This window comes from Tinamus guttatus, unplaced genomic scaffold (genome assembly GCF_059628265.1).
Source record: "Tinamus guttatus ecotype Peru unplaced genomic scaffold, ASM5962826v1 Tinamus_guttatus_pri_ptg000489l, whole genome shotgun sequence".
NCBI lineage: Eukaryota > Metazoa > Chordata > Aves > Tinamiformes > Tinamidae > Tinamus > Tinamus guttatus.
In genome coordinates this window covers 759,873-787,226 of record NW_028289023.1, presented here as the reverse complement: position 1 = coordinate 787,226, position 27,354 = coordinate 759,873, and the positions used below count along the sequence as shown (strand labels likewise).

At 39.8% G+C, this 27,354-nt stretch overlaps 1 protein-coding gene across 9 annotated transcripts in view; it reads right to left on the bottom strand.

Moving 5' to 3' along the window:
* MAGI2 (membrane associated guanylate kinase, WW and PDZ domain containing 2) overlaps positions 1-27,354 on the bottom strand; it is a 677,723-nt gene that overhangs the window by 13,504 nt on the left and 636,865 nt on the right. For 6 of the 9 annotated variants that reach the window (XM_088533177.1, XM_088533170.1, XM_088533173.1 and 3 more), the window contains 3 exons: positions 25,748-25,988; positions 24,680-24,823; positions 6,382-6,520 (listed from right to left, as the gene is read on the bottom strand). In XM_088533177.1, coding sequence (XP_088389303.1) covers positions 6,382-6,520; positions 24,680-24,823; positions 25,748-25,988 — 524 coding nt within the window. Of the gene's footprint in view, positions 1-1,286; positions 1,398-6,381; positions 6,521-24,679; positions 24,824-25,747; positions 25,989-27,354 lie in introns of all 9 variants that reach the window. The other 3 variants (XM_088533175.1, XM_088533178.1, XM_088533176.1) reach the window with 2 other exon arrangements.

Sequence of the window (27,354 nt, the reverse complement as noted above, 5' to 3'; positions counted from 1 at the left end):
CCGCTCTACAGCCCAGACCTCTAACCTCTCCATCTCTCCAAATTACTTTCCTTTGAGTGCTAAGGAGAGCACAGCAGGAGCAGAGAGAGGAGGATTTCAAGGAACAGGGCAGTTGAGGTTTTTACACTGTGCAGAAACATCTCTGTCGGGCTCAGAACAGCCTGTGGTGCTGGATGAGGCCAGGGTGCAGCACACGCCACTGAACTGCACTGATCCCTACATGACCTAATTTGAGGTGAGCAAAATATAGGGGCAAGTCTGCATCCAGAAAATTCTTATTTATACACACGAGTTGGAAACAAGCTGCAACCAGAGTTTGCAAACAAGCAATTATAGCACCCTGATCTGCAAGTAGCAATAGGTAACTTAAACACCGTTTAAGGCTGGGTGTTGGGGGCAGGAGCTAACTCAAAGCACAGAGGTGAGAGGATGCTTTCGGATACCTTCCTTTCCATTCCCAGTCTGGCTACTTCAATGTGTGAGACTGGCCGGCTATTGCCTTCTAATTGTAGCAACCACTGGACAAAGTTAATAGCACTGAGACTTGAGAGCATCTCAACACTTTTGAGTTTTTTCTGATGACAGGAATCAATAAAAAAATAGGAAAGGGGAGTTTTCTTTTCCTTTCCTTTCAATTTCAGGTATCATTTCTGGGCCATGACTCTATGTTATGTGTTTGCTCTATGTGAACTGGCTGTGCAGTAAGATCTGATTTATGAGGAAAATATCAAGTTCAAAGTGCTAAGTGTAACTTCTGCATAGCCACTGGGTTTAAAAAATGAGTATTCCATTACAGTGTTTTGGAAAAATCTTCACTATTACATTAGTAATTTCTTCAAGAAGCTGCACATAAATATGGTTTGAGATGAACATCTAACCTCCGTCTGAAGATCACTGATATTTGCAAGACAGGTACCATAAGTAAGAGGGAAAATTATGGCTTTGGCTCCTCAGAGTGTAAGGTTTTCTACCTAAGAAATTGTATTTATAGCATTAATTTTTGTCATGAGAAAAAGCCAATATAGAGCAGGCCTATAGATAGCTGTATTTCTTGTACTAGAACTAATGGAAGTGGGAACAACTGTTTACGTAGGAGATTGAAATACATCTGTAAAATGCATAGGTGTTTTGATGGCTTAGATACTCAGCTATGACAGAAGAGTGCAATACTGTAGAAAACACTAAGGCAGCTAATGTGCAAGAAAAAATTGGGGAAGACACTATTAGCAGTGGTGAGAAATAAAAGCATATTAGAGAAAGATAATATACATGCAGAGTTTACAAACCGTGTCTTTAGGGTGGCCCAATAAGTAGAAATATGGGGACCCATGCTTGTCACTTTTCATGCACATGGAGAGACTGGAAGGTACCATTCCTAAAGGAAGGGGAGGAACAGCCTAGGACCAATCATTAGAATTAACAGAACCAGTGACATAAAGATATTTTACTGTTGTTAGAGCAGAGAATTCTTAGTAAGTTTAGAATAACCGAGTAAAAAAGCTTATACGTAACAGGAAAGAAGTACATCTGTAAAGCCAAGACAAGTAAGCATGCTGGAAGTCCAAAAATTAGTGAATGACTGAACTACTGTATGCGGATATTCGAGAAGTCGATTCACCTGAACTGTGGGGTGGAGGACAACTCGAGGTGCTCTCTGAGGGAGTCATAGCAAGTGAAAAATCAAAGCATTGAATAATTCAGACTTGTGCTGATTCATTTGTATGCAAAATCCTTGTATTGGTCCCAACTCTGCCATTTGTAGCACTTCCTCAGTGCCCTTCTGAAACGAGTTAACTGCTGAAGAGCTTGTACTTTTGGTGTGTTAACAGCAATGGCTTTTTATCTACTGCAACTTTTCATTTCACTTGCAGAAATCTCTATTAAACAACACAAAATGGATCTGAAACCCCTGTTCTTTAAAACCACCTGCATGTGTAGAACCCATGGGATGAATCTTGTAGGTAATTTAGTATCATATGGAATCATTATTCCAAAAATTGACAAAGCTATTTAGGCTACCCCAGCACTCGTCTTGCAACAAAACCAATTGCAGCATTGGTTGCAAGGAAAGGGAGAGAAGAGGTGTTGTGCAAACCCATGAAGAGCCAGGCATTTACTTCGGAGCCCCAGCAAAAAGGATTTGAGTAAACCAGAGCTGTTTTACAGAGCAAATGCTGCAGGTGAATCACCACTTCCAAAATCTCTCAATTTGGTGGCAATTACTGGAGAGTACTGGGCATTAAAGGAAAAGAAAACAAACCACGAAGAGGATTAAACGAACAAGAACATTAAGATTCAGTGTCTCTGTAAACAATGCACAAGCAGCTGGGGCGGGGGGTGCAATTCACTCACAATATAATTCAATTATGGGGATGTATGAGATGTGTTTCCAGTTATTCCATCTAGTGGAAAGAACTTTCCTGCCCCATTTGTAATTATTTGGTTCTACATTTCATTACTTTCAGGTACTTGTAAATGCTCCTGTGTTTTCACGTGGCTTTGTGCAAAGCAGAGCTGCAGCCGGGAGGCAGTAAGCAGGAGCAATGAGCTGCCAGCGCTGCTGCGGCTAAGGATGAAACATCACCAGCTTTCCTGGAGATCTGCCAACAAAGCCATGTTTAAAAATGCTGGTTCTCAGGGAAAACCGCACCTTCCCGGGGCTGATCCATCATTAGAATTAACTCATCGTTTGCAGAGCTCAGTGCTGGATGGTGCAACTGAGATTTGTTAGCTTTATTTAATCTTTAATGTTACTGTTTTTAGTCTGTGCAAGCAGTTTTCACACACGGTGCCTGTAGGGATGTCTCTTTCTCCTGATGCTGGGCTGCCCCACACAGACGTGCTGGCAGCCGCCGCTGCGGCCTCGCATGTTCCTGGGTCCACGATTAGGTTCCCACATCACGAGCAGGCAGAACTGTGGAAGCGCCATGCACCCAGCAGCTCCTATCCTCTCAGGTACATGTTGATATAGGGAATTGGGCACCCCTTTTAGGAAAAGTCTCTGAGGTTTTAATGAAATTGCAGTCAGCATGTGCTGTGGTGGTGACGCTGTGTTGTCTCCTCGTGTTGCACACGTGGGCTCTCCAGCCCAGCGGTGGGAATGTGCTGCCAGGCCCGCTCCTCCGGTCGGCCCTATCCCCTCGGCACGTGCCAGCCAGGCTGATGTCACTTCTGCTTTCTGAGCTCCTTCTGCTGTCCCCTGCTGAGAAGGCGGCTCCAGAGTGAGGGCATCATCCATCCCCTTGCCCCTCCGCAGACACCCTGCTAGAGCAGTGCACGTTTCCACAGGATTCCTGTCTGCATGGGAATCTGTCTCCCTGGAGAGCTGCTGAAATTGTTTTCAAGCAAATGCAGCAGTTGGAGCTGAGGTAAATGATGAATTTGCAGCACATTTTTTCTTTTTCCTTCCCCTACGTTTCAGCAGTGGCTCAGCTCAGCCAGTGCCATCTGACACTGACTTGGGGAGACCCATTTCCACTAGTCCCAGGCTGACATGTGCGGTCAATAGGTTCATATCCTCTCAGGAGCCTGTTTTATTTTTCACATTATTTTCAATATAGTTTCTTCTCTTTCAATATACATTCCTCTCTTTCACAGATCACTTTCTTATCGATGATATTTCATTAATAAAAATATGATTTTATTGGTGTCAATCATTTCATTGTTTGAATGATATGTTAATGATATGCTGACATATTTTCCTCTAACAGGGCTATGGCTCTGGAATGAAAATAGACTGGATCACATAGGAAAACTCAAAATGTTGAAGATGGGAAGGCCATAATGTCATGGCCGTTTGGCCAGTTGCCTTAAGTCATCCTAGGTAAGCTTCATTTTTCTTAATGCTATGACTCTAAATGCTACTGCTGTCAGAAAGGTCTTTAAACACCGAGTTACTATGGCTGTCTTGGGAAGCAACTGAGCTTTCCCTTGTCACAATCTGTGAGAAAATGTCAGGGAAAGGCTCCAGATTTGCTTTTCTGGTCTTGCATTCGTCTTCTGCTCCACACTGCTGCTGCAACAACTCAGCCTGCCAGTCTTTTATTTCTCCTTCCATTGATGATCCACAGAGCTGGACAAACAAAATATTTCTCATATGCATTTGCTAAAAACAAAGAACCCAGTGATTTTTTTTTTTCCCCCAGTAAAGGAAGTTCTCAAAAACCTTGTTACATTCCAGTCAGGTAATTCTGGTAGGATGATGAAGGAACTAAATATTGACTAGTTTGTCAGATGACTTCAGTACCACTCTGTCCTCGAGCACTGCCACGGTCTTCTCTGGTTTCAGCTTACATTACCTGGAAAGAGCATTCTTCTCTGGGGGATATTTTCATTATTATTCTGGCAGGAGCTCTTTGCAATGTGCTGATTTATCCCTGAGCTTCTGGGGTTCTTGAAAAGTGCCCTTCAGTTCTAATCGTTTCTATTTGCTAGTGTCTGCTTTTTTATGTGGATCTTCTGTTGGTTCTTAGAATATTTTTCATAGCTTTGGGAAATAGTATAAAGAGAAATTTAATAATTTCAACAGGCATCTTTCTATTTTGTTCCTATTCTGCTTGCAGACTGGACAGAGCACTTCTTTTGTCTGACTGCAGTGATTATATGAAGAAAAGCAGGAACACTATCCCTTGCTGTGATGCTCTTTGTAGATTTTGTGTACATTATAAAGTAAGTGCTGAATAATTTTATTGTTATTTAGCTACTGCTCTATATTAAAAAACGTGGATTTCCAGTAGTTACTTAGTTTTCCTTTATGGAGCCATAAGATGGGGATGCAGTTAGGAAAATGATCTGGCTAAACAGCAGTTTTTTGTAGCAACTTTCATATCTCAATAATTTGCATTTCAATATAGTTTTAAAATATTCCATCCAACTTTCCAAGTATTGTTTCTTTCTGTTATTCCTAACTGTGCTTGGTTTTGTAAAGGTTTATCTGCCTATCCTACTTAGGTATTTTAGGGGAAGAGAAAGTTTGTGCACATTTGTTTCCCACATTTTGCATTTTCTTATTATTTGGAATAAAGCATTCTTAAAGAAACCTACATACGAAATCTCAGGCAAGCCTAGGGTTAAGCGCCATCCAGAACCCGGACCTTAAGGAAGTCAGATTCTGAATGGCTCAGAAGTGTGATCAATTCAGGTATTGATTTTCTGCACTTAGCATCCTCCGATGCGCCCATTAGATTAAACTGTTTTTCAAGGTACTAGGGAACTGCCTGTCTGCGGTTCTGCTATTTGAGGAGGATTACTACTGCTAAATCAGTCGTGAACTTTTGTTTGTTCTTTAATGAAAAACACTGCCTCTGTCTCCAAAAGTTTTGGAGATAATCTGGATGTCTCTTGGAGGTCCCTCTCACAGGATACGTTGGTTAAAATTGATATAAAATGTCTGAGTACTGATTTATCAGAATCATAAGAGTCTGAAAGCCATTTTGGCATAAAGCCACTGACTTTACCTCCCAGGCTGAGCAAGGCCCCATCCTTGCTGCCCTTATTCAGAAATGCCCAACCGCTTGTAGCAGCCCAACACACGCTATCCCAAGTGTCATCTCATCTGGAGAATTGGTGCAGTTTAGAGAACAAAATGATGCGGTTATCACATATACCCACAGCTGGCAAAATGCTGACTTCCAGTGGCGCTGACTTTGCTGTCTACAACAAAGATAATATATTTATGTTGATAATAAAGAGCTGAACCTACGTTTAAGACTAGGTATTACTTTGCATTTTCATATGCTACTGCAGTTTCTGATCCTCGTGGGAAATGATGCTGGAAGTCCCAGAAGTCTCCTTGAAATAAAATGTAAGATGAGCAAGATGTAAGAAGTTTTCTCTCTGGAATGAGTGCTCTCCTTTTTTATTCAGAGTTGGCTTCTGCTTTATCATCTGTGTAAATTGTCTGAGATAATGTAATGGGTGAGGATGCCAAAGAAATGCAGTAACATTAATGCGTTGAGTTTAGTCCTGAGCCACTGAATTTTATAACAACAAGATTAGCTACTGTGATTCCAAATGTGCAGAGAAGTACCAATAGAGGGAAACCAGCACAGTCTATGGATGTATGAGCAACTCCCAACACACTCAGAGATGCCTCTACAGAGTTCAAAGTGCTTCCTCTAATGCCCATGTTATAAGCAATTGCCTGTGTCAGGAGAGTAGTAGAGGACAGTGATGTACACAGATGTATGGCCTTGAGTCAAGAAAGCACTTAAGCGTGTGAATAAGTCCACTTGTAATCAGGTAAGCATTTAAGTCCATACTTAATGTGCCCCAGCACACTGCAATGTATAAATACACAATTGCTACTTAGCACAAAAGCAATATAAATATATATATATATAGGTTCATGCACATGGAAAAAATATAAGGATGAAAACCCACCATATTCTGGGACCTGGCCTGTTCCACGTTTCAACAACAGTCGCACTCTCCTGCCACCAGACTTGATTAGCTCTATTGCTCTGGCATGTGTCATGTCCCTTGTGCTTTCTCCATTGATTTCAATTATTTGATCTCCTACCTGTCAGGTAAGAAGAATATTGAGTCAGATAGAATTGCAGTAAAATGATTGTTTCACAAAGAGACATAGTCAATGGATCACAGGTGACTTGAATGACAGACAGACACATCAAGGTAAATTTGCTCCTGTCTGTCTGAGGGATATTACTGGCAGATTAACTAACCTCCAAAATGGATTCTAAGCATGGTACATCAAATGCTGCTCTTCTGCAAAATCAGTGTAATGCACTTGTAACTTGTCTCATGCCTTTGGAATTGCTTGATATATTGGAATCACTGGAAACCCATTACAGGCCTGGAAAGACTGTTGCTGCATTGCATTTACTGTTTTCATATGACAGAAGTTCATAGTATAACTACCCATCTTCATCATTTCAGTATCCGAATCTTGTTAGCAACCAACTTAAGAACTATTACGAGGAAAAGTTTTAACCAAAGAGAGTTTAGTAGCTATGACAGTCACTGCACAAATTGAACAGATTTGTTAACAGTTCTTAGAAGAGCATGTTTTGAGCTACGTATCCATTCATGTTCCTTGCTCCAAGCATGCACAGCCCAAGGCTGAGGCACCCAGGCAGAAGAATGATCTCCAGAGCTCTCATTAGAGGCTGCTGACACTGGTCTCCCAGTTGGCTGCCCAGTCAGAGCTGAAGTCATTATTGCTTTTCTACCTCTATTTCTATAACTGTAAACTAGGGCATTGACGTCTGTATCTGCCTTCCAGTCTTATCTCCCTCCCAGCTTTGCCTCCCACTGTGCTGGTTCAGTTCAGCTCATCTACTGCCTTTCTCTTAGTGACACAGTAGCTGTAGCTGGCTGTAGATATTGGAAACCTTCTCAATGAAGAGGGCAGTCATTACTTTTCACTGGAACGTGGCAGAGGGAACACGTAGGAAGCAACAGCCGCACAACTTGTTTGATGCTGGCATACCACTACCACCCCCTTGTTTGGCAAAACAGCTAACTGTAACCCAGTGAAGTGACATGTGAGCACTGAATTAGCAGCACAAGTGCCTGCAGAGCTAAGGATCTGCAGCTGCACTGGAGAAGCCTCCAAGGCAGGTGCATCAGGGGATAACCCCAGTGGGACCCCAGACCCAAGGCTGATTTCCCAATGACTTGTGAGGAGGCACAAGGAGCCTATCGAGGAGCACGAGGAGCCCATCAGAGCAGGCTTGGGGAGCACGTTTGTCCATGTCAGAAAAGCACATCTGCTTTGCAGGATCACACCAAGCTTGGCCTGCATCTACAGGGCTATCTCACCTTGGGAAGAACTGTGCATAACTCATACCTTAACATAATGCTACTGCATTCATCACGGAAGGGCTTTTAAACAGACCATAAAGATTTCATCATGATGGGCACTTCCTTTACACCCTGCAAGCCTGACCTGACAAAACTAGCTCCTTGCTAGTCCTGAACATTGACATGTTTTCTGTTTTCTTTGTAACTATTGTACTTCTGTCAACTAGAAGTGTAATCCTTCAGAGGGTTTTCCTTCCTTTCTGAGTCAGAAATATAGTGTTTACCAAATAAATGTACATAATATGAAGTGTCAACAAGACTCATAGCATCAAAGAAAACTGGAAGTGATGTCAAGAAGTCATCTAGTCCTGCTCTTGCTCAGAGACAGCAAGAATGCTACTAAAAGCAGTGCAGGCAGTGTTTTTCAATAGGAATTCATACCTCATCAATAGGAGTTGCAGGCTATTTTCTGAATTCTCCCAGGATACTAAAAGCAATCTATTCCAGGACTTTACTTAACTAAAAAGCCATTGATCTGAATAAAGCCTCTCAGCCCAGCTATCATGCTTTATAAATGCTGCACACTGAACAGTGGAGAAAAAAAAAAAGAAGTGATTATTTTGAGGAGAAAAGCCATACTTCTGCAGTGCGGATTTCTTTCTGCGAGGATTTTCTCTGCTAAGAGAAATGCATTTGGTTATCCTATGCTGTGCAGGACACACTTTTAGACACAAATATGCACTTTTAGGCACTAATAATGACCTCCAGGCCACACTGGAAGGCTGCTCAGATGCTCTTTGGTAAAGCAAGCCTCTCCCTGGACTTGGCTGGATGGGCTTATTTGCAATATCCTGACGGCCCAGCCTCTGGAGACATTGGCAGGACGTGATCTCTGCAAACACCAGGGGCCAAACGAGAAACTCTCTCTACCACTTCTGCCACACAAAGACAGAAGATGGATTTATAGCGCCTTCCCCACAAGACTGCTACTAAGACAAAATACAGAACAGATTCAACACACATGAAAAAATCTGCTTCTAAATGTCATGAAGCAATTAAATCCTAGTTGAAGAGTTTAATTGTAATTTTCCAGGTCCAAAGTCTTAAAACATTCCTCCTTTTCTCTGCCATGTTGTCTGGATATACCATGTTTTGCAGAAGGTATGTAAAATAATCTTGTTAGCATGTTTTGAGAGAAGATGGGCCAGAGTAAATCAAATGAAGGAGGTGTTTTAACACTCCTTGATAAATAGCCTTTAAAATGAGTCCTGAAATGAACTCCTAAAATGAAAGCTGTTCAGAGCACACACAGTCCTCCAACTAATATCGCCTGCACTTCTGAGCAGAAAGATAGAGATTTTAATACAGTTTAATATGTAAAAAGGTTAAGTTAATGTCACAGCTTTCCTTCGTTGTCTGCTTGTCTTCTGTTCTTATTGGTCATTATACAGGAACTATCTTGTATTGAAATAACCTTTTCTGTATCTCAGCGGATTATTTTTTTTCCTCTATAGGCATCATGTAGCTGTTGATAGTTTCTAATATAAAATCTTATTCACAAATAACCTTGGAAAATTAAAAAAAAAAAAAAGCCAACTGTCTTGACTATGCGAGTTAACTGATTTCTATGTATTTGTGTCTTGCTGACATGTTTAACTGAATTAGATGGCATTTGCAGCTCAGTTCTGATTAGATTAAAAAAAAAAAAAGAACAGTGTGGAAGATAAATGTTATAAGCACTCTTACCTTGGCATCAATTAGGATTTGCACTCTTATATCTGGGGAATCCATACAAAAGTGAAAGTTTGCCCAAGGAGCGCTTTCCCATGTGTCTAACACAGTATGACCCTCTATTTTTGCTTTCTCTGTGGGTAAGCATTTCTGATCTCCCTTTCCTCTCACCAAGTGGATTCTCTGATGTTAATATGGGATGAAATCAGGCTATGTACCTTCCCTAGGTCCAGGCATTAAAGCTCTCTCTCTCTCTCACGTGCTCTCTCTCTGTCTCTTTTCTCAGCTATTTTTAGAAAGTAATAGGCCTGACACAAATCAAAACTTTGAGACCCTTGACCTTCCTTCATATTTATTTGAAAGACAGATCTCTCACACACCTCTGTGCACACCACAAGTGTAGGTCATTCACCGGGGAGGGAGGGAGACATGAGGTTTTGCTGCCGGAGTATTTCTGTCTTTTTTGACTCCTGTGGCTGTTTAAGAATGAGGGTCTGGGTATGCCTACATGCACCCGGTGAGGCCACAAGTAAGGACAAGGTAAGTACAGAAACAGGCCTTGAAAGAACTCAATTCCTCCCAGCAAGGTAGGAGCAATTATGTATGGATCATCGGTAAAAAAACGTTGTTCAACGTACATTGAAAGGGATTCCTTAGCCTCCTCAGCTTTGTTTAATTTCGTAGCCGCACTCTATTCTTTTCTGCTGCAAATTGTGATGGAATCACAGAATGGTTGAGGTTGGCAGGGACCTCCTGAGGACCTCCATTCCAGCAAGCAGGGTGACCTACAGCTCAGAGCTGTGTCCCGTTGGCTTTTGAGTACCTGTGCCCTAATCTAGGACAGTGTCCTTCACTGGATAGCTACTGTCATGGTGATTGCTTTGATATTTTGTTAATTTTGAAATCTAAGCCAGTTTCTCCAAGTCAGTTTGGACATTCTGTGAATAGTAGCACCTTGCTGTTAACCATTTTTATTCTGTTACTTATCAACAAGTGTCCAGTTAATAATGAAATTAATGAATTCAGATGCTTTCATCACAGGCACCTCTGAATCACCTTTGTAATTTCACACTTGTAATTCCAGTTCAACACCAAGTCACTCAGAGCACTTTTTGAGAGTGGTTATTTTCAGTAATTGCTTTAGTATACCTATCTTTCTGTGAATTTAACACAAGACAGTCTTGAAAGTTAAAAAAGAAAGTGGCTTGTAACTCTTTCCCCTATTTCTACCAGGAAATAAAAACAAAAAATAGAAATAAAAAATGAAAATTAGACTGATATGACAAGTTTTATTTTTCCATAATCTCTGTGTTGGTGGGTTCTTTTGATAACAGATCACGGATTATTTTTGAGGATAAAAGTTAAATGAATTTTTCTATTTTATTCTGTTTTGAAAAGAGAGGATATGTTTTCCTTTCTGTAGTTTGCTACCAACTTTCTTGTATGCCAACATTTCTTGGAGATAATGACTAGTAGTCTAAAAATTACTTTTACCAGGTCGCTGAGCATACATGAACATCAGCAGGTCCAGCTGACTTGAATCTAAATATTTTTGAATAAGCTTTATTTTGAGATATGCTCATTTCTTTTGGTTGAACTAATATAGTAACTATATAATTTTTTCTGAACTTTCTTTTATGAAAGTTTATACAATGAAAACACTCTCTGTAAAGTGATGGACCTACACTTTTCTTTTCTCTGTAATTTAATGTATTTATGTTACCTTTTTTGTTGCCTTTCTATTTCCCTTGCACACCGCTCAGATATTGTCTGGATGCATTGAATCCATTATTTTTGAGGTATTTGAGCAAGCTTACGTGGAGATACAAAGCTTTTTGCATGGAACACCAGACTATTCAAAAAGAAAAACTTTAATGCAGCAATATGGCCATTTTGCATGGCATTTAGTTTCTCTGTCATTTTACACTTTATAGATTTCATTTTTGTCAAGAAATTAATATTAAAAAAAACAATTCCCAAAGCCTGGGGAATTAGCCATGCCTAAAATGACACCTCCAGCCCCGTGCTGTGCAGGTGCAGTTTTTGCAAGATAGCCTGGAAGGACAAGCACATCCCACCTGGCCGGCTTTGAACCCACAAAGAGCACAGCAAAGGCTGGAGAGCGTAGCCCGCGAAAGCCAGTAGCTCAATCTAATGAAGCCATAGGCTGCTTTTGACTCTGCAGAATAAACCTTAATTTTAAGGAGTCTTTGCAGGAGACCTGGGTGCTGAGTAGCACCGCGGGCCAGACCGATGGGCCCCGTGTCCCCACAGCGTCCGCACTTTGGGGACACTCACCAGCCCCCTCGGGGAAGCCATCAGGCAACCCGGAGGAGATGAGCTCTGTTCTGCCATGACCCCGGCAACTTTTGCATGCCTTAATCTCACATTATGTTTCTGTCTCCCCACCGCGTGCAGCCCTGGCAGGATCTGCAGAGATAAACGCCTGCCCAAACCCGCTAATTCTTCTACTGACCCAACAGTGTTCAGTAAGGCAAAAGCTCCTCTATTACATCCTTGCAATGTGCAGGCACAACGTAAACACGGAATGCTTATTTTTTTCCCCTTAATGCTTCTAAAGTTGAATATTAATGATTTGAATGTAATTACAAAATAGCTTGTGTGTATGGGAAATGTCTCTTAAAAAAGTCTGTTTCAGCTCAAGTTAATTCAGAATCTCCATCTATGCATAAGAACAACTGAGCTATAAAATTGGGCAGCATGTTTTCTGGCAATAATGAGAAGATAATATTCCTAAGGAGTGTTTAAGTGACATCACTATTGATAGGTTAATTAGAAAGAAAATTGTAAAGCTTCCCTGAATCATTAGAATAAAGTGCCTCTAGTACATGTGAGTTTTGCTGCAGACGCTTTGTTCTGCCTATTTTTTTGTAGCAATTAGTATCTGCCTTGTTAAAAAAGCCAATCAGCTCATTAAAACTGAATTTTAGAAGCAGGCAAAGTCAGAAGGAAATTCATACAGCTTTAATACAGTAAAGAGTTTTTTCCTGGTCCAAATGTACTTTTAAACGACAGTGCCTCGTGTGCACTTGTCTCTGCAGGTACACAGTTCCACTTTGCACAAAATGAAATTAATTACATATGCATGTTTTCATTCGATGCTAAATGAGGAACTCTAATGATAAAAGCAGCCTCAAATGATTTGTGCAGAGGGCATTGCTATCTGTCATTTTATTAATGCATTTTGTAATTAAACCTCATGAAAGAAATTAATTACGCTCAATGCCTTTTTACATGAGCATTTCATTTTTATAACTGAAACACTTTTTGCATATTATTTGTTGCTGTTGTTATTGTTAGTGAGTCCAAAGGCCGAGAGACTGAGCTTGGAAATGGAACAAAATGGCAGCTCCAGAGCATCTATTTGGGTAATTTTCCCCTAATATCATTGCCTGCAGCCAGGCATGGGCTGCAGAGTTGTTGTGCTCTCCTCACAGCCGAGAATTCAAACGGCATCAAAATCCCACGTGCAATGTGTAGCCTGAGCCAAGCTGTTCAGTATTTCTAGCTTTGGACTCCCTCAAGTGTATTTTAGGTATCCGAGCACGGCTTTGTCAGTAAGAGACACAGCATTTCTCTCTTTGGGGAAATTACAGTAGTGTGTCCCGTGCCCCTTCTGAAGCAATCAATCCTCCATGGAAGTTTTGAGTCGCATGCTCTTTTCCTGTGACTGAGCAGCTGTTTAAGCAGGGGAGACACGGAGCAGCTGCTGCTCCCTACGTGTGGAATGCCTGTCTCCCTGGGCCTGCAGAAAGCTCTGCAGAAAGCTCTGGTCTTGCTGCCCAAGAAGGCGAGAACCCAAGGCAGAGAAAAGAGAGGCCCCAGGACATGGATTTTGCTGAGTTGGTCTAGAGTAAAAATGTCTTTCACACCACTCCTCAGCAGGAAGTCTAGCACTTTCCCCCCTACAATTTTCACCTTTTTCAGAGAGGGGCAGAAACATGAAGAGTGCTGCGAGAGACATAGCTTGGAAACTGGGCATGGCAATGTCTGGGGAGAACAAGGAGTGCAGCAGAGGGGTTTGCAATGGGGCAAATGGTGGCCAGCTAAGAGGACAGCAAAGGGGTCTTACACTGCTATGGCAGAGGAATGGCTTCTGCAGCACTGCTGCAAAATTATCCATATACCTGGGAATTAAACATATCAAACGTCATCTTTGACAAAGAAATGTCATCATCTTCCTGGAGTTAATTGATATAACATTTTTAATACAACCAGGGAGACTTAGCGTAGGTTAATGTTAATATCATGCACTGTTGCCCCTACTTTCATGGATGGGACACAGTAGAGATTGTTAAAAAGAAGAAATCTGCTGGTGTCTTTTTGATGGTCTCAGCCAATTCCCACTGAAAAAAAGGGAAATAAACCCAAAAGAATTCAAAGGTCCTACCTAGAAGCCCAGGCATAAATGTTCATGGAGATCGCTTCCATGCAGGAAAACAGAAGAGAAAAAGAATTCTGATAAACCACAAAAGAGTTTTGAAGAGAAAAATCCTAAAAACGTAAGAGCTAATCATACCAGTGTGGAGCCTGACAGAAAACCAAAGATCTCGAATTTAAAGCAGAAAAGACTACAGAACAAAAAGACAGCTGAATCCTTTGCATCAGTGTTCACTGAAGAGGAGGAGAGCAGAATTTGTGCAGAAGGTCTGCGCACCGCAGGGCTGCATCTGAGGCTCTGACCTCAATTGAAGTGTCAGTGGAAAAAGTTTTGGAAGAAATTGATAAAATTAATAGCAAAAAGACGCCACAGGTAGATGGTATTCATCCATGACTGCCCAGGAATTCGGATATGAAGCCGATGAACTAGTAGCTACAGATTGTAATCTAGTGTTTAAATCAGTAAATTGCTTAGTAGAAGAGGAATGGAAAGTGGCAAGTGTGACACCAGTCTTTAAGGATGGTCCTGGAGACTAACTAAGTGTGTCTGATGTTCATTCTAGCAGTCCGATGGAATCAATAAGAAGTGTTAGGATTAGCTGGCATAGGGGTAATTATGATATACTGTGAAAGGGTCCGTGCTGCTTTTGTAGAGGAAAGTCATTCCTCACAAATCTATCGCATGTCATTGAAGCTGTCAATGTCAATGTAGATAAATGAGAGCTCGTTGGCATACTGGCATTCTCAGAAAGCTTTTAACACAGTTCTTCCATAAAGGTTCTGCTGTGTCATGAGAAAGAGTAGTATCTTCTAGACAAGAGGTTAAAATATAGGAAATAAAAGCCTGAAATAAGTGGTCAGTTCCAAAATCAAGAGACCTTGCCATACTGGTTATTTTTGTTCAGCATATTTGGAAATGGCATGAAGAAGAGGTTGAAGACTGAGGTGATAAGATTTAGAGACAATACAATGCTATGCATTGTCAAACCTAAATTTAACTTTAAAGGCTGTAAAAAAAATAGCACAATGCTGTGTATTAAAACAGCAGGTGAAATTCTGTGACAATAAATGTTAAGTATGGAATATGTGAAAATTACATACACAATAACTCTAAATCATCCATCATCTCTGAAAAAAGGTATTTTAAAGTCCTTGTGGTTATTTCTGTGGAAATGTTAGCCCAGTAAAGCAAACAATGCTAACCACTAGGGAAAGAATAAAGGCAAACCCATCATTAAGTCTTTCAGGAGCACGAGTGTCTTGAAAACTGCAGGTTATTCTGATGCTTCCATCTCAGAAAGAATGTGATAGATTGAGAATATTTTTGGAAAGGCCAGATGAGGTTGGTCAGAGGTAAAGAACATCTCCCTTATGAAGCGAGATGACATGGACTGGTAATCTCCAGTGGGAAAAGGATGTCATACCTGCTGGATCGATATGACCCAGCTCAGTAAAACAGAGAATGATACGGAGAATGAGGAAGTCACCTTGAAATGATTATGTTATAAACAAACAAACAAACAAAAAAAGGGGCTGGGGTTCAAACAATGCAGCATTTGACCTTGCAATCTCATCTCTATATCAGGGATGTCAAAAGCACAAGATTCCAATAAATGATTAAAAAATGGTGCTTGCTATCAAGCATAAAAGCCTGGAAGAAACTTCCAGCAGCTGCTGATTGCCACGGGATAGATGTTGTTACACCTGATGAAGGATCACTTCACGCTTGTCCTACTCACTGCATTCCTTTCCTAACCATCCCCTACTTACGCTTGTTGGAGTGGGGGCACTAAGCTGGATGGGCCTTAGATGTGGATCTAATATTTGCATCCGTTTACCTTCAGAAGTGTATTTTCCAATTCCTACATGTAGTCATTTGGGAGATAGAGATGAGTGACTGCATTCCCATCCTGCATTTACACATTCCCCCACGATGTGTTTCCATTATCAGGTTTGCCATTTGTTGTGCTTTACATTTGTTTCTAATACTCTCAATTTTTGCTTTCTTAAAGTGAGAGCTATTTCATTCTGTAGATCTTGAAAGGTTTGTAGATCTTCTGTGAAATACAAGTTTGAATAGGGTGACCTCCTGCCAGTTAAGCATTCTGTTAAATTTTATAATAAGCAATTTTAAGTAAGATAATATTAACTCAACATTCTTTTTCATAGATAGCTAAGGGCTTTGTTATTAGGCATAGAATTACAAAGATGCTTTCAATGTGTCAAACTGAGTATAAATTTTGAGAGAATGATGCTAACTACACATATGAGAGTGTTCTTTTTCCTTATCTTTCCGCAAACAAATTCTAAAAAACATACTCTGCTTTTCAGAGAAATGCTGAATTCACCTACAGTTAATTTACTCTTGATTTATTAAGCTTTCTGACTGTCAAAAATACATTCAGTATCCCTGAGGCTCTCATTTTGCGTTTCTCTGTAGTGCAGACAAAAGGATGTTGATCTGTGTTATGTCTACCTGTCAATATAGTCTTCCTTGAGTCCTGCCAGGTACAAGAAAGCAGCATGCCAGCTCATCTTACCACAGGCTGGCGTGTAGATAATATGCTCAAGTATCCCAGCTGAATTCCCAGAGCTCAGATCAATCACACCCGGTCGCATGGCAAGCGAGGTTGGACAGTGATGTATGTAGTAAGAAATTGGCATGTGAATGAGATTACCCCAAAGGGATATGCAATTCAGAGGGAAAGCATAGTTAAACATCTTTCTGTACTGTTCAGATGGATCACAAATCACAGAATAAATGGAAGACACTAAGAATACCTTTGTCTTTATGTCCCATTGTAAGGACAGTGTTGACATTCACTGAATGTTTACTACGGAAGTAAGATTTATATTACTAAACTAAGCCAGGTGTGCCGCAGGATTTAAGAGTAGGCACTACCTATATAGAAAAGATTGGCTACTTAACTGACATGAATCACACGATGGGCATTTATCATTCAGATACATGCACAAGAACCTGTTATCTTTTAGCCCAATTGAGCTAGCAGGGCACTGTGTGCTCCTGGAGCGTCCTTGCGTTGCAGACCTATGGGCACAACATGCTGTTTTTTTATCATTTATTCAATTTAATCAATTAATATTTTAATCAAAATATTAATGACTTTTCAGTGGGACTTCTGGCAGCCTTTTCAAGCCCTCACTCACTGTGAGCACTCATCAGCTGTGAGCTGAGGTGACTTCCAACTGCCCTGAGGACATCACCTGGAAATGACCTTCCTTGCTGGCTCCTCTCGCTGTTTTGCTTGCTGTGAGTAGCATAACCCTGCAAGAGGCTTTCCAATTGCAATAGCCTCTTCTCTCCAGTACTTGAACATAGGACTTTGCTGCCTTTTAAGAACTGGGGACCTGCCCAAGTCAGTGCAAACACTGCTTCTCCAAAGCTTGTGTTTTCTTTCTGTTAGCATCCAAAACAGGAATCCAAAGTTTGTTACAGCAAAAATAAAGCATTACACTGCTCAATCCTGTGTTTATTTTCAGATACTGTGGTTGTCCCAAATGCTTGTTAAGAAGGCTGATCAAGCTGTTCTTGCATTTCTTTGCTCCAGCATTCTTGATTAGATAAAGAAAGGTCTGTATCGTTGCTTGCTTGCTGTCTCTACTGCGTGACAACTGCTTTTGTCTCCTATTTTTAATACTTTTTGCTCTAGTCACCATCAAGTGAGCCTCTAATTCTTTTTTGTTGTATCTGCAGACTCCAACATCTGTATTCCACTGGACACTTTAATGTGGGACTCTTTAATGAGGAGCATTAATGGAGCAGCCTCAACAAACATTCAGGTCTTCAAAATGAGATCTAGGTGAGCCCTCCATATCAGTGCAAATTATGGCAAATCCTCTTAAAAAATCACTTACTGTAGAGAAAGAAATCATTCGTTCTTCCTTTCTAAGTTTTTGGGGATCATCTCTGTCAGGAAACAATCAGTCCTGTAGATGGTCAGTGCTTTTTTACGTTTATCTCTTCTCAAAGGGCTACGGAGAGCTGTAACATAACTGTTACTGGGATAGAACAAATGTAGCGTACATTTGGAATGTGGAATCACAAAACTTAGGAGAAAGTATCTGTATGTGAACCTAAAGAAGCTCTGCATGATCAGCAGACAGTATTTCTTCCTGTTAAAGTTTAACTGTGGAATGGGAATCTCACAGAAGAGTATATGTGGTAGCCCAGCCAGTTAAGCTTGGATTTTGTTTTCTGAGAAATAAGACAACAGCTCCGAAAGTCACTTTTATAAAAGAATGGTAATACAGAGCATATGATTCCTGGGCTGAGAAGAAGTGACTGTGGAAGCTGTATTTTATTCAAGTCTCAGATTGGGATTCCTTACTTGATGGAAAGAGATGCCTTTAATGTTTTACAAACCTAGAAATCACGTCAGCTAAAAATAGATAAACTGTTAAAGTGACTGCATGAACACTATGCTAAATATGTGCTTTCACACACGTAATCAAAGAAAGCAGAAATGTGAAAAAAAATCAAGAAGAACACAGAAAAATCAAGAAGAACTTGGGACATAATTACCTACAACTACTCTGAACTTTGCCTGCATTTCAGATCTGCCCCAGTGTCCAGGGTGAAGTATCTCTGTATCTCTCAGAACTGCTCCAGCTATTCCGGCGTGTGTGACTTGAGGTGTCTACTCATGCTCAGGAGTGTCCTGCTCTGGGAAGATGGGTGCACAGCCCCTTGTTAAACTCCACTGTTATGCAGAGTCTAAGCAAGCCAGACAGACAGCTACCTTGATGCTGCCTGTTCCTTGAGGAGTCTTGATGTTCCATACTTTCTATTGGTAGATGCGCTTCACAATAGTCAACTTTTACATGACACCCCACTGTTTAGAAGTCTAACCTCTAGGCACTTCTGGGGGATTTCGAAGGCTTAAAAGAAGGCTAAAATATCAGGTTATTAGTTTCATTGGTGTTCCGTCCCTTGCTGCAAACAAGATCACAGAAGTCATGTTGTCAGAAGGAAAAAATAAAAGCAATTGCCTGACCTCACTTTTGAGGCACTTAGAAAGAAGGAAATGAGAGTATTGGATGCTGTCTAATATTTGACAATAGTTGCATATACAAAACTTACATCTTCCATGATCTGAAACCTCAGTTATGTTTCCTTTCAGATAAGACAAGCTCCTTCTTGCATGATTGCCCTTATGGCCCTTGACTCTTTAATATTGAATTCTCCATTTTTGCTAGAATTAACTGTGATGCAGGATGGTGAAGTTTCTTGAATAACTATGAGGAAGGATGATGGGGACTGTGTTATCATGAGAAAGGATGAAATACAGAAATTATATTAGATTTCAGAATCCAGTGAATCCGGCCATAGCATAACTGGGTCATTGTCATAAGGACAGTCTCAATGTGCTACTCACTCATCAAGTTAGAACAGACCAAAGCAACAAAAATTCCTGTGGAACAACAGCACAGATGTTCCCTGTCATCACTGTAGAAACTTCCTGTGCCTTGTGCCTAGTTTTAGTGCCAGATCTATACAATTGAAACAGAGGTGCACAGGCAGCAGGAAAAGCAATAAACAGGAAAGGAATGAAAAGTCAAAGGAGGACTGCAAAATGAAAGATCTAAAATTCTGCAGTGCTTGTATTTCAGAAGTCTGTTTTGCAAATATATAGGAAAAATCTACAAAAGAATGAGGAAGAAATGTAATATTAGGGGTTATGAGAAAGCTAGAGATAGGGCTAACTGGCATATGTGGACTGAGAAAAATGAGTTGACAAGCCAGCGAAACTAGAAATGTCAAAGATGAGATGTATGACTTTCATTGAATAAGTGGAAAAAAGGGATGTAACTCACAAAGTGACAAGATGACACAGATGTACACTGTGTATAAAAAGAACATTTCACCCTCGTTCTCCATGAATTTCATATTCACTAAACCCAATTGTGCAAGATACTGTCTATCTTTGCAGCCCTCAGCTACAGGCTCTTTGTTCTTTGAAGCCGTTTCAATAAGCATGCTGGCTGGAAGAGATATCATTCAAAGCAATAAAAGATCTGTTGATCATATCTTACACGTCTAGCAAACACTGTGAACATCCTTAACAACCCTCCTGAGAGCAGTCAGCAGTTACTTTTCTCTAAGCTGGGAAGGGGTAGGGATTTGCAGGCAGGACTCAGCTGATCATTGTTCTCATAAAGAGACCAGAAGAAAACCATGGATTATCTTGAGCTTCATCTTATTTACAGTAAAATTATCAGTAGTACAATTTGAATCGTCAAAGGCTGGAGGAACTGTGCTCTACTTTGGTTGTTATGTCCCTCATCTTTGGTGACTGCCCTATACTATTATTAAAGATAATGTGTACCTTAATCTTGACTTGCTCTGAGACTAACTCTTGCAGCTTTATGTCCAATATCATCATCCTTTGTCTTACCACAATTGGTTTCACAACTTTCTTCTGATGTTAGGTATATTTGGGATCTGGAGTCCTCCGGAGTCTGATGTCCTCCGACTCATACCAGCTCTGGATATAAAATATCAAAGACACTAATATTTCTCCAAACATTTTTCCTGTTTCTTCTTTTCTTTTCTTTTCTTTTCTTTTCTTTTCTTTTCTTTTCTTTTCTTTTCTTTTCTTTTCTTTTCTTTTCTTTTCTTTTCTTTTCTTTTCTTTTCTTTTCTTTTCTTTTCTTTTCTTTTCTTCATCCTTATCTTTCTGGAGAACAAATATCATCCTATTCACCTCTACTTTCCTTTTTGCCATGGTGAAGTGTGGACAGAGTCTTGCATATTTGCTATTCCCTTATATTGAAGAAAGGTGGAGATAAATTCAGACCACGCAATGAGTCTTTCTGACTTTATAAATCCTAAATTCATTTCCTTAAATCTTCTTCGGTAGTCTTCTTCAGTACTCCTAACTTGTAGGATGTTTCCCTTTTTGTGAAAATTCATTTAGTTTACAAGAAGCATTTTGAATCACTTTTTTAAACTTCTCTAACCCTTCACCAAGGAAGGTCTCAGAATTCACCATTTTCCCTTGAACTGTCCTCAGCTGACAGAATTAACAGCTGGATGAATCAACTTCCACTTCATCATTCAGTAAGGCATATCTCTACAGAGGTCTTTTGCAAGAAATCTTCATATCTCTTAACCAAGAATTACAATGAAAGCCTGCTGAAGTAATTTTGCTATATGACTTGATACATGGGTTCATATGTAGCTACGCAGTTATTGCTGTGGCTCTGCAAGACTTCCTGAGGATAGGTCACCAATCATGGGAGCAGAAGATGTATCTCACAATCACAGAACAGTTGAGGTTGGAAATGATCTCTGGAAATCCTCTCTTCCAACAGTCATCTGGAGAATCTCTTCTAGCAGTAGACATCTGGCTCCTTTGGTGGACATTTCCTTCCCATATCTGGTGACAGACTCAACCAAGCCAGATTAGGATGTATGCCTGAGCTTTTTGCAGAACTAGAATCTATAAGCCCAAATAGAAGTCTCAGTGCACATAAACAGATGTGGACTAAGAAAAGTGTATTTACACTGCAGAGGTTTTACAATTGTTTTTAAACAAATCACATCAAAACTTAAGAGATAATGCAAAATCTACATAAGCAGAAGAGGGGCTGTTGGGTAAAAAAAACAATATGCTAGTGATGTTGGTGAACTCAGTATGCCATCAACTTATCAGTCTTCCACCTTTGAGGGTCTCAGAACAATGTGGCAGAAAATGGGGCAAAAAGCTCCATCAGTCACGAAGGGGAATTAATGACTATTATAGAACTAGTATTCCTATACAGCAAGTTCATCAGTTGATTTGTTTCCATAGGAACACAAAGTGTCTAGTTTGCCATTCCCAGTGAGAAGGAAGATAAGACTTTCTGGTTGGAAATGGGAAAGGGACAACAAACTTTTATTACACGTTTTTTTCCCATTCCATCCATCTTTTTAAAGCTAGACAGTTCTGGCAGGACCACTGGAAGCTGGTCACTTCCAGTGCTTTGCTCTATTTAATCTATCAGTCAGTTCTCTCATCTGCTTCCAAGCTTCATTTGAGTTCATAAGGGCCTGAAGATTAAATTAAGAGTGTCATGAGGATGCTTTAATCTTGATTTTACTTTCTCTGTATCATGATTGTCATTCGGTTCAATCGCTCTTTGCTCCCAGCAAAGGTATTTTGTATTCCTTTCACACTTACCTTCCTCAGTAATGTATCTATTCTATTTTCTTTTATAAAACATAGTTTCATATATTTACATCTGATCTTAAATTTTACTTCTTAAAATTTGTATGGCAGTAATGCATAACGCTTTTATATAAATTTAAACCTTCAAAACTTTTGAAGGTGTACTGATAAACTTTCACATTTTTTATCACATATTCAAGTGGAACTTAACCGTTGGGCTCATTCCATCACTAAGGTTTTGCAGTGCCCATTAGCACAAAGTACACCCTGCAGGACACCAACTTGCTTATCTGGAGCTGTCTTCAGTTACAGGTTACATTGCTTTAACTATACAAAATTATAAACTCACTACTACAGATGTAGCTTTATCACTGTGAAGGTACTTTATATGCTTTTATTTATTCTTGTAGAGAAAGGAGATTTGTAACAATATAAGTGTGCCTTTATCAGAACTTTGGTTGGCTACAACTATACTAACAACAAAATACGTGTGGAATATGTTTAGTAATTAAACCTATATATTTTAAAGCTCATTTTTTCCAAGAGCTTAGTGGCTTAAATTCTTCTTTCCTTGGCTCAGTTAGCGAGAAAAATAGTGGCATTACGATATTTATAGAAGCAAGATGTGTACCTCATTTCGTCTGCTTGATGTTTTCTGCAAGGCAGACAATCAAAGACATCTTTTCAAGGAGGAAGAAACAGGAAGCAAAACAGGGACAGAGGTAAGTAGACCATGAGAAGAACTATTAGCTAGGAGATGCCCCTGGTTAGATACTACCACATAAGCATCCCTGTGCTGAAAGCCTAGGATAAGAGACTTAAAGATGAAGGTATATGAAGCCAGAAGGACTGAACAATTTTTGCATGTTTCCTATAGAGCGGTATCTGTGAAACAGCGATACAGAACTATAGCAAGCAGAATGAGTCTCCCAGGCAAGTGGGAACGAACCTGCATTATTGATAGAGGATTATACCTAGGAAAAGAGATATGGGTACAGAACCTAGCTTCTTTTGTTCATCTTCCCATATGCACTATTCCTCTTTGCAATTAAATACATTTTAAAAAATATTTTTTATTTTGAAGCAGTTGTTATTATGCCACTTTTGTCAATCAGTTACAGGTCACTGGAGATAAAGGTCATGCAAGTTCCAAACCCATTTGTGACTGTCAGGCTAAAATGGCTATTAAACAGGAGAAGACTCAGTGATAGGGCTGGAGGGTAAGACTGATTCTTAGCAACAGCATTTTTAAACCAGCATAAAAAGAACCTAAGACAGAACTGCCTGGCCAATCTGGCTTTGTATAGTAACTACATCAATAGAGGAAGTTTTAAAAGAAGATATTTTAGAAAAAAAAGAGGATTTTTCTTGATAAAATATAGGATTTTCCTAATAAAATTGAAAAGATGTATTTATATTGCATACTTTGCATACTTATGCTACTCAAAGTGGACTTTATTCTGTACTATTCAACTCATGCACAGATCTTAACAGGTCAGATTTTTTGCCTAGTATAGCTTGAAAAGATCTCTCTCGAAAGACATCATCCTTCAAAGTCTGCAGTCATAGCCATATGTTTCCAAATATGTGATTCCAGACCTTATTAAAAACACAACCCTTTTTTTTCCCCCTCATCTTTAATTACGTTATGGTTAATAATATATGGCATGTCTTTTTGTTAAGGACAAGTAACTGCAATAGTACTACAGTACATGAAAGCATGAAAACACAAGTGAAGATAGTGAAGAGAATCTCACACATACAGATTCTTGGTGGATTCTTACATGTGGATTCCCCTACTCCTTTTTTTTTTCCACTCACTAATCTGTAATGTGTTAATCTATTAATATGCCTTGATAACTTTATGTCCTCCTTTTGTAAAACTGGGCAGATGAGAAGTATCTACTTTTGATGAGATTATTTTTCCCACATAGAATGTATATTTTTCTCATTATGGAATTTTAGGTGAATGCTGTAATTTTATTAAAATTGGTATTTGAATGTGCTGCTATTACTACACTTCTACCAATACAGGACCCATACAAACAAATAGTGAAAGATGATCACGGCAGAGAAAATTGAATAATATCAATAAACAAAGGTGCCAAGTACGAGGTAGGCAATTTACTTAAAATAGTAAAATAATACAGATCAGCTCCTGCGTTTCATAACTGTCAAATGAGTGACATACATTTACTGCTTTGCTTTTGTGATTGCAAAGTAAATGTTAATCATGCTGATGAGAAATACCAAATTCATTGAAAGAGATTTTAAGGTGCTCAGATTCAAATGACAGAGGATAAAAAGACAAAAATCTACAACAAAGCAAAATCTGCTATCCGCAAAATGTAATATATTTGTTTCCCAAAGAAACTGCACAGACCTACTATATATGTCAAGTGATTTTCCAAGTCTTCCTAAATAGTTTATACTATCAATCAGACGTGTTTGGCCTTGGTTGTTCAAAACATATTCAGAGGCAAAACACTGCTTCCTATTTGACCCCATCACCAAATATATCTATTATGAAAACGCAGTTCACAGAAACTCTTACAATGCAGTTCTTGGAATTTTTGCAATAGGCTCAGTTTCAAAAGAGCAAAATTACTTACCCTCATCCTTCCATTTCTTACTGCTGGGCCATCTTCTGCTAACCGCAGCACATACAAATCCATTTTGTATTCCCTTCCTCCTCGAATACTGAACCCAAAACCTTTGGCTCCCTTCTCCAAATCAACTGTGAAATAATCGAAATCCTGTGTGGACAAATATAGAAGGAAGCACAATTAACCATATGAATATGAATAGACTGATTTACATTCAAGAAAATACCTCTCTTAAGATGCACAGCTACCCACTAACATATGCAAACACACCTTCCAGGTGTGCAAACACACCTTTGCACCGGCAAGAGCAAGGAGATCAAGAGCGCCAGTTTTGGTCATTTAAAGAGAATTTAGTGAAATACAGATGCCTAAGTCTAAATTACTAAATCTAAATTAAAGTCTCCAAAAATGTCATCATCGAGCAGCTGCCTGGTACCTAAAACTCTCTGTGCTGGTTCCATATTCACGTTCAGTACAGTATTTTCCTGGTAGTGTGTTCGTGTCTATGCAGAGGTGCTGATTTGGCAAGTGGGGAAGCAGGCAGTTTCTGTATTAGAAGCAGAGCAAGCCCACAACGAGAAGCAGAAGTGCTCCCTAAGTCAGGAGGAGGTGGAAAGTGGAAGATCCTTGTTGCAGCCAAATCCTAACTGCGAGCACGGTTTGTGTAGACGTTTTCAGCAGCACTGTTGAAACACATTTTGGCCTAAGCACATCCCCTGTACGATGACTGGATTATGCTTTTAGAAAACTAATAACTTCTGCTGTGGCAAGGGCAGCCTATCTGGGAACTTCTATTTTAACTGTCCAGTACCTTAAAAATAGCATTTATTTAAGATTCTAGCCATGCAGTTATAAATGTTGTGTTATTTTATAGACTGCGCAGTTCTTTGTTAATAGTAATGATTGTGAACTAATTCTCTCTACAGAGAAATAGCATCTCAGAGCGAAGAGAAAAAAACGGAAAAAGGTGTTTTTTTCTTCCCTAATGTCAGTTGTTTGGATAGCACACACAGCCTCTGCCTCCAAAACGTACTGTTTTCTGTGGAAGAGCACGGTAACTACTTCAGTTTATACCTGGGGCTGCCTGTAGTCCGACAGAGGGTACTGCCTGGTGTCGGGTGAATGCTGCCTGTAGTCCAGCAAGGGCGGCTGCCTGTAGTCGAGCGGCGGTGGCTGCTGGTAGTCCATCACTGGAGGGTGCCTGTAGTCCAGCGGCGGCTGCCTGTAGTCTGTTGAAGACTGCCTGTAGTCTGTAAACGGAGGTTGCCGGATATCAGGTTTCACATCCTGCCTTGCTTTTACTTCTGACCTATAACTGAGCAAAACGATGGCGTTTCAGAAGGCAGCGGAACGTGAAGAAATATGCATTGCTTGTGATACTGAGGAGCGCGGGCAAATTGCCTGGCTACAGAATTGCAGAAAATAAATTTTCACAGATAAGCAAAGCTTTCTAGGGTAAACATAGAGGCATCCAAATCAGTGACCACTTCTGAAATGTGAGCATGAGCAATTTTCACTTAGGTTGTTCTGTGCAATTTCCCAGCTGATATCAGTGAGATCGGGATTAGGCTCAGAGGAACAGGAGCAGCAAAAGCATCAGATTCCCACTTATCTTGACTAACTGAAAGAAGAAACTGCATTAGAAAAAATACACATTGCAAAATAATCCACTGAGCTTATGAAGTGCTTTTTCCAGAAGGAAGATTTCTATAGAATAAACAAAAAAATCACTGCAGACACTGGCTATCCCCTGCGTTTTATTGACACAAGCTCTTATTACTGTGAATACTTACATTTCAATGAGGATGAATAAGTTGTGCTAGACATTACCTTTTCAATAAAAGGTATTCTTTGATACAACATCCGCTAATGTAGAATATACTGTACATACCCTACAACATTGTCTGGCTACAAGCCTTAACAGGTCATGCTAGTAGCTACTAATAGAGGTGTCACAGCATAAAAGAAGCAAAAAAAATGGTTGATGAAATGTTAATACAAATATCATTTTAATTAATAATTTTTAATTAATTTGGTGGTTGAAGGAAGTCAGTTCCCAACATTTCAAAGAAAATTTGACTTTCTAAAGTACAGAAATTAGTTCCTCAGATGGAGAGGAATGGATTCCTTACCACTGTGTATGGTGCTTCCCTTTCCCCTCAAAACCCTTCCTGCCTCTAAAAGGGGAATCTGTGCACAATTTCATTTCTTACCTGGGTTTGCAACATGCTGAATGGGCCTTAAAGGAAATCCTGAATACATTTAGTAAGGTGCCTCTGTAATAGCAGTTTGAATTAGATTTAACAAAAAAATTCACGATAGACATCTCTACAGTTTAACCACAGGAGCAGAAGAAAGTATTTTTTTTTCTTATATATTTCAGACTCTATCTTAATAAGGAAGAGTCTGGAAGCTTTTTGGCTGTCAAGTGACCATGTGCATATAGATACACATGCAGCCACAGGGAGGTGTTTAGACTGCGAAAGGGATTTTGAAACAAAACTATTGAGTCAAATTCACTTGACATCTTGAATGACACCAGTGTTTTTGTTCATATTAATTTACCTCTGAAAAGACAATGCTCAGCAAGCTAAACATTTCATAATGTTTCAGATCTAGCATTTCAAAACTTTGCTATTTGATTGGTAAAGTTACAGTAACATTACAGCAGGTCGTCCTAC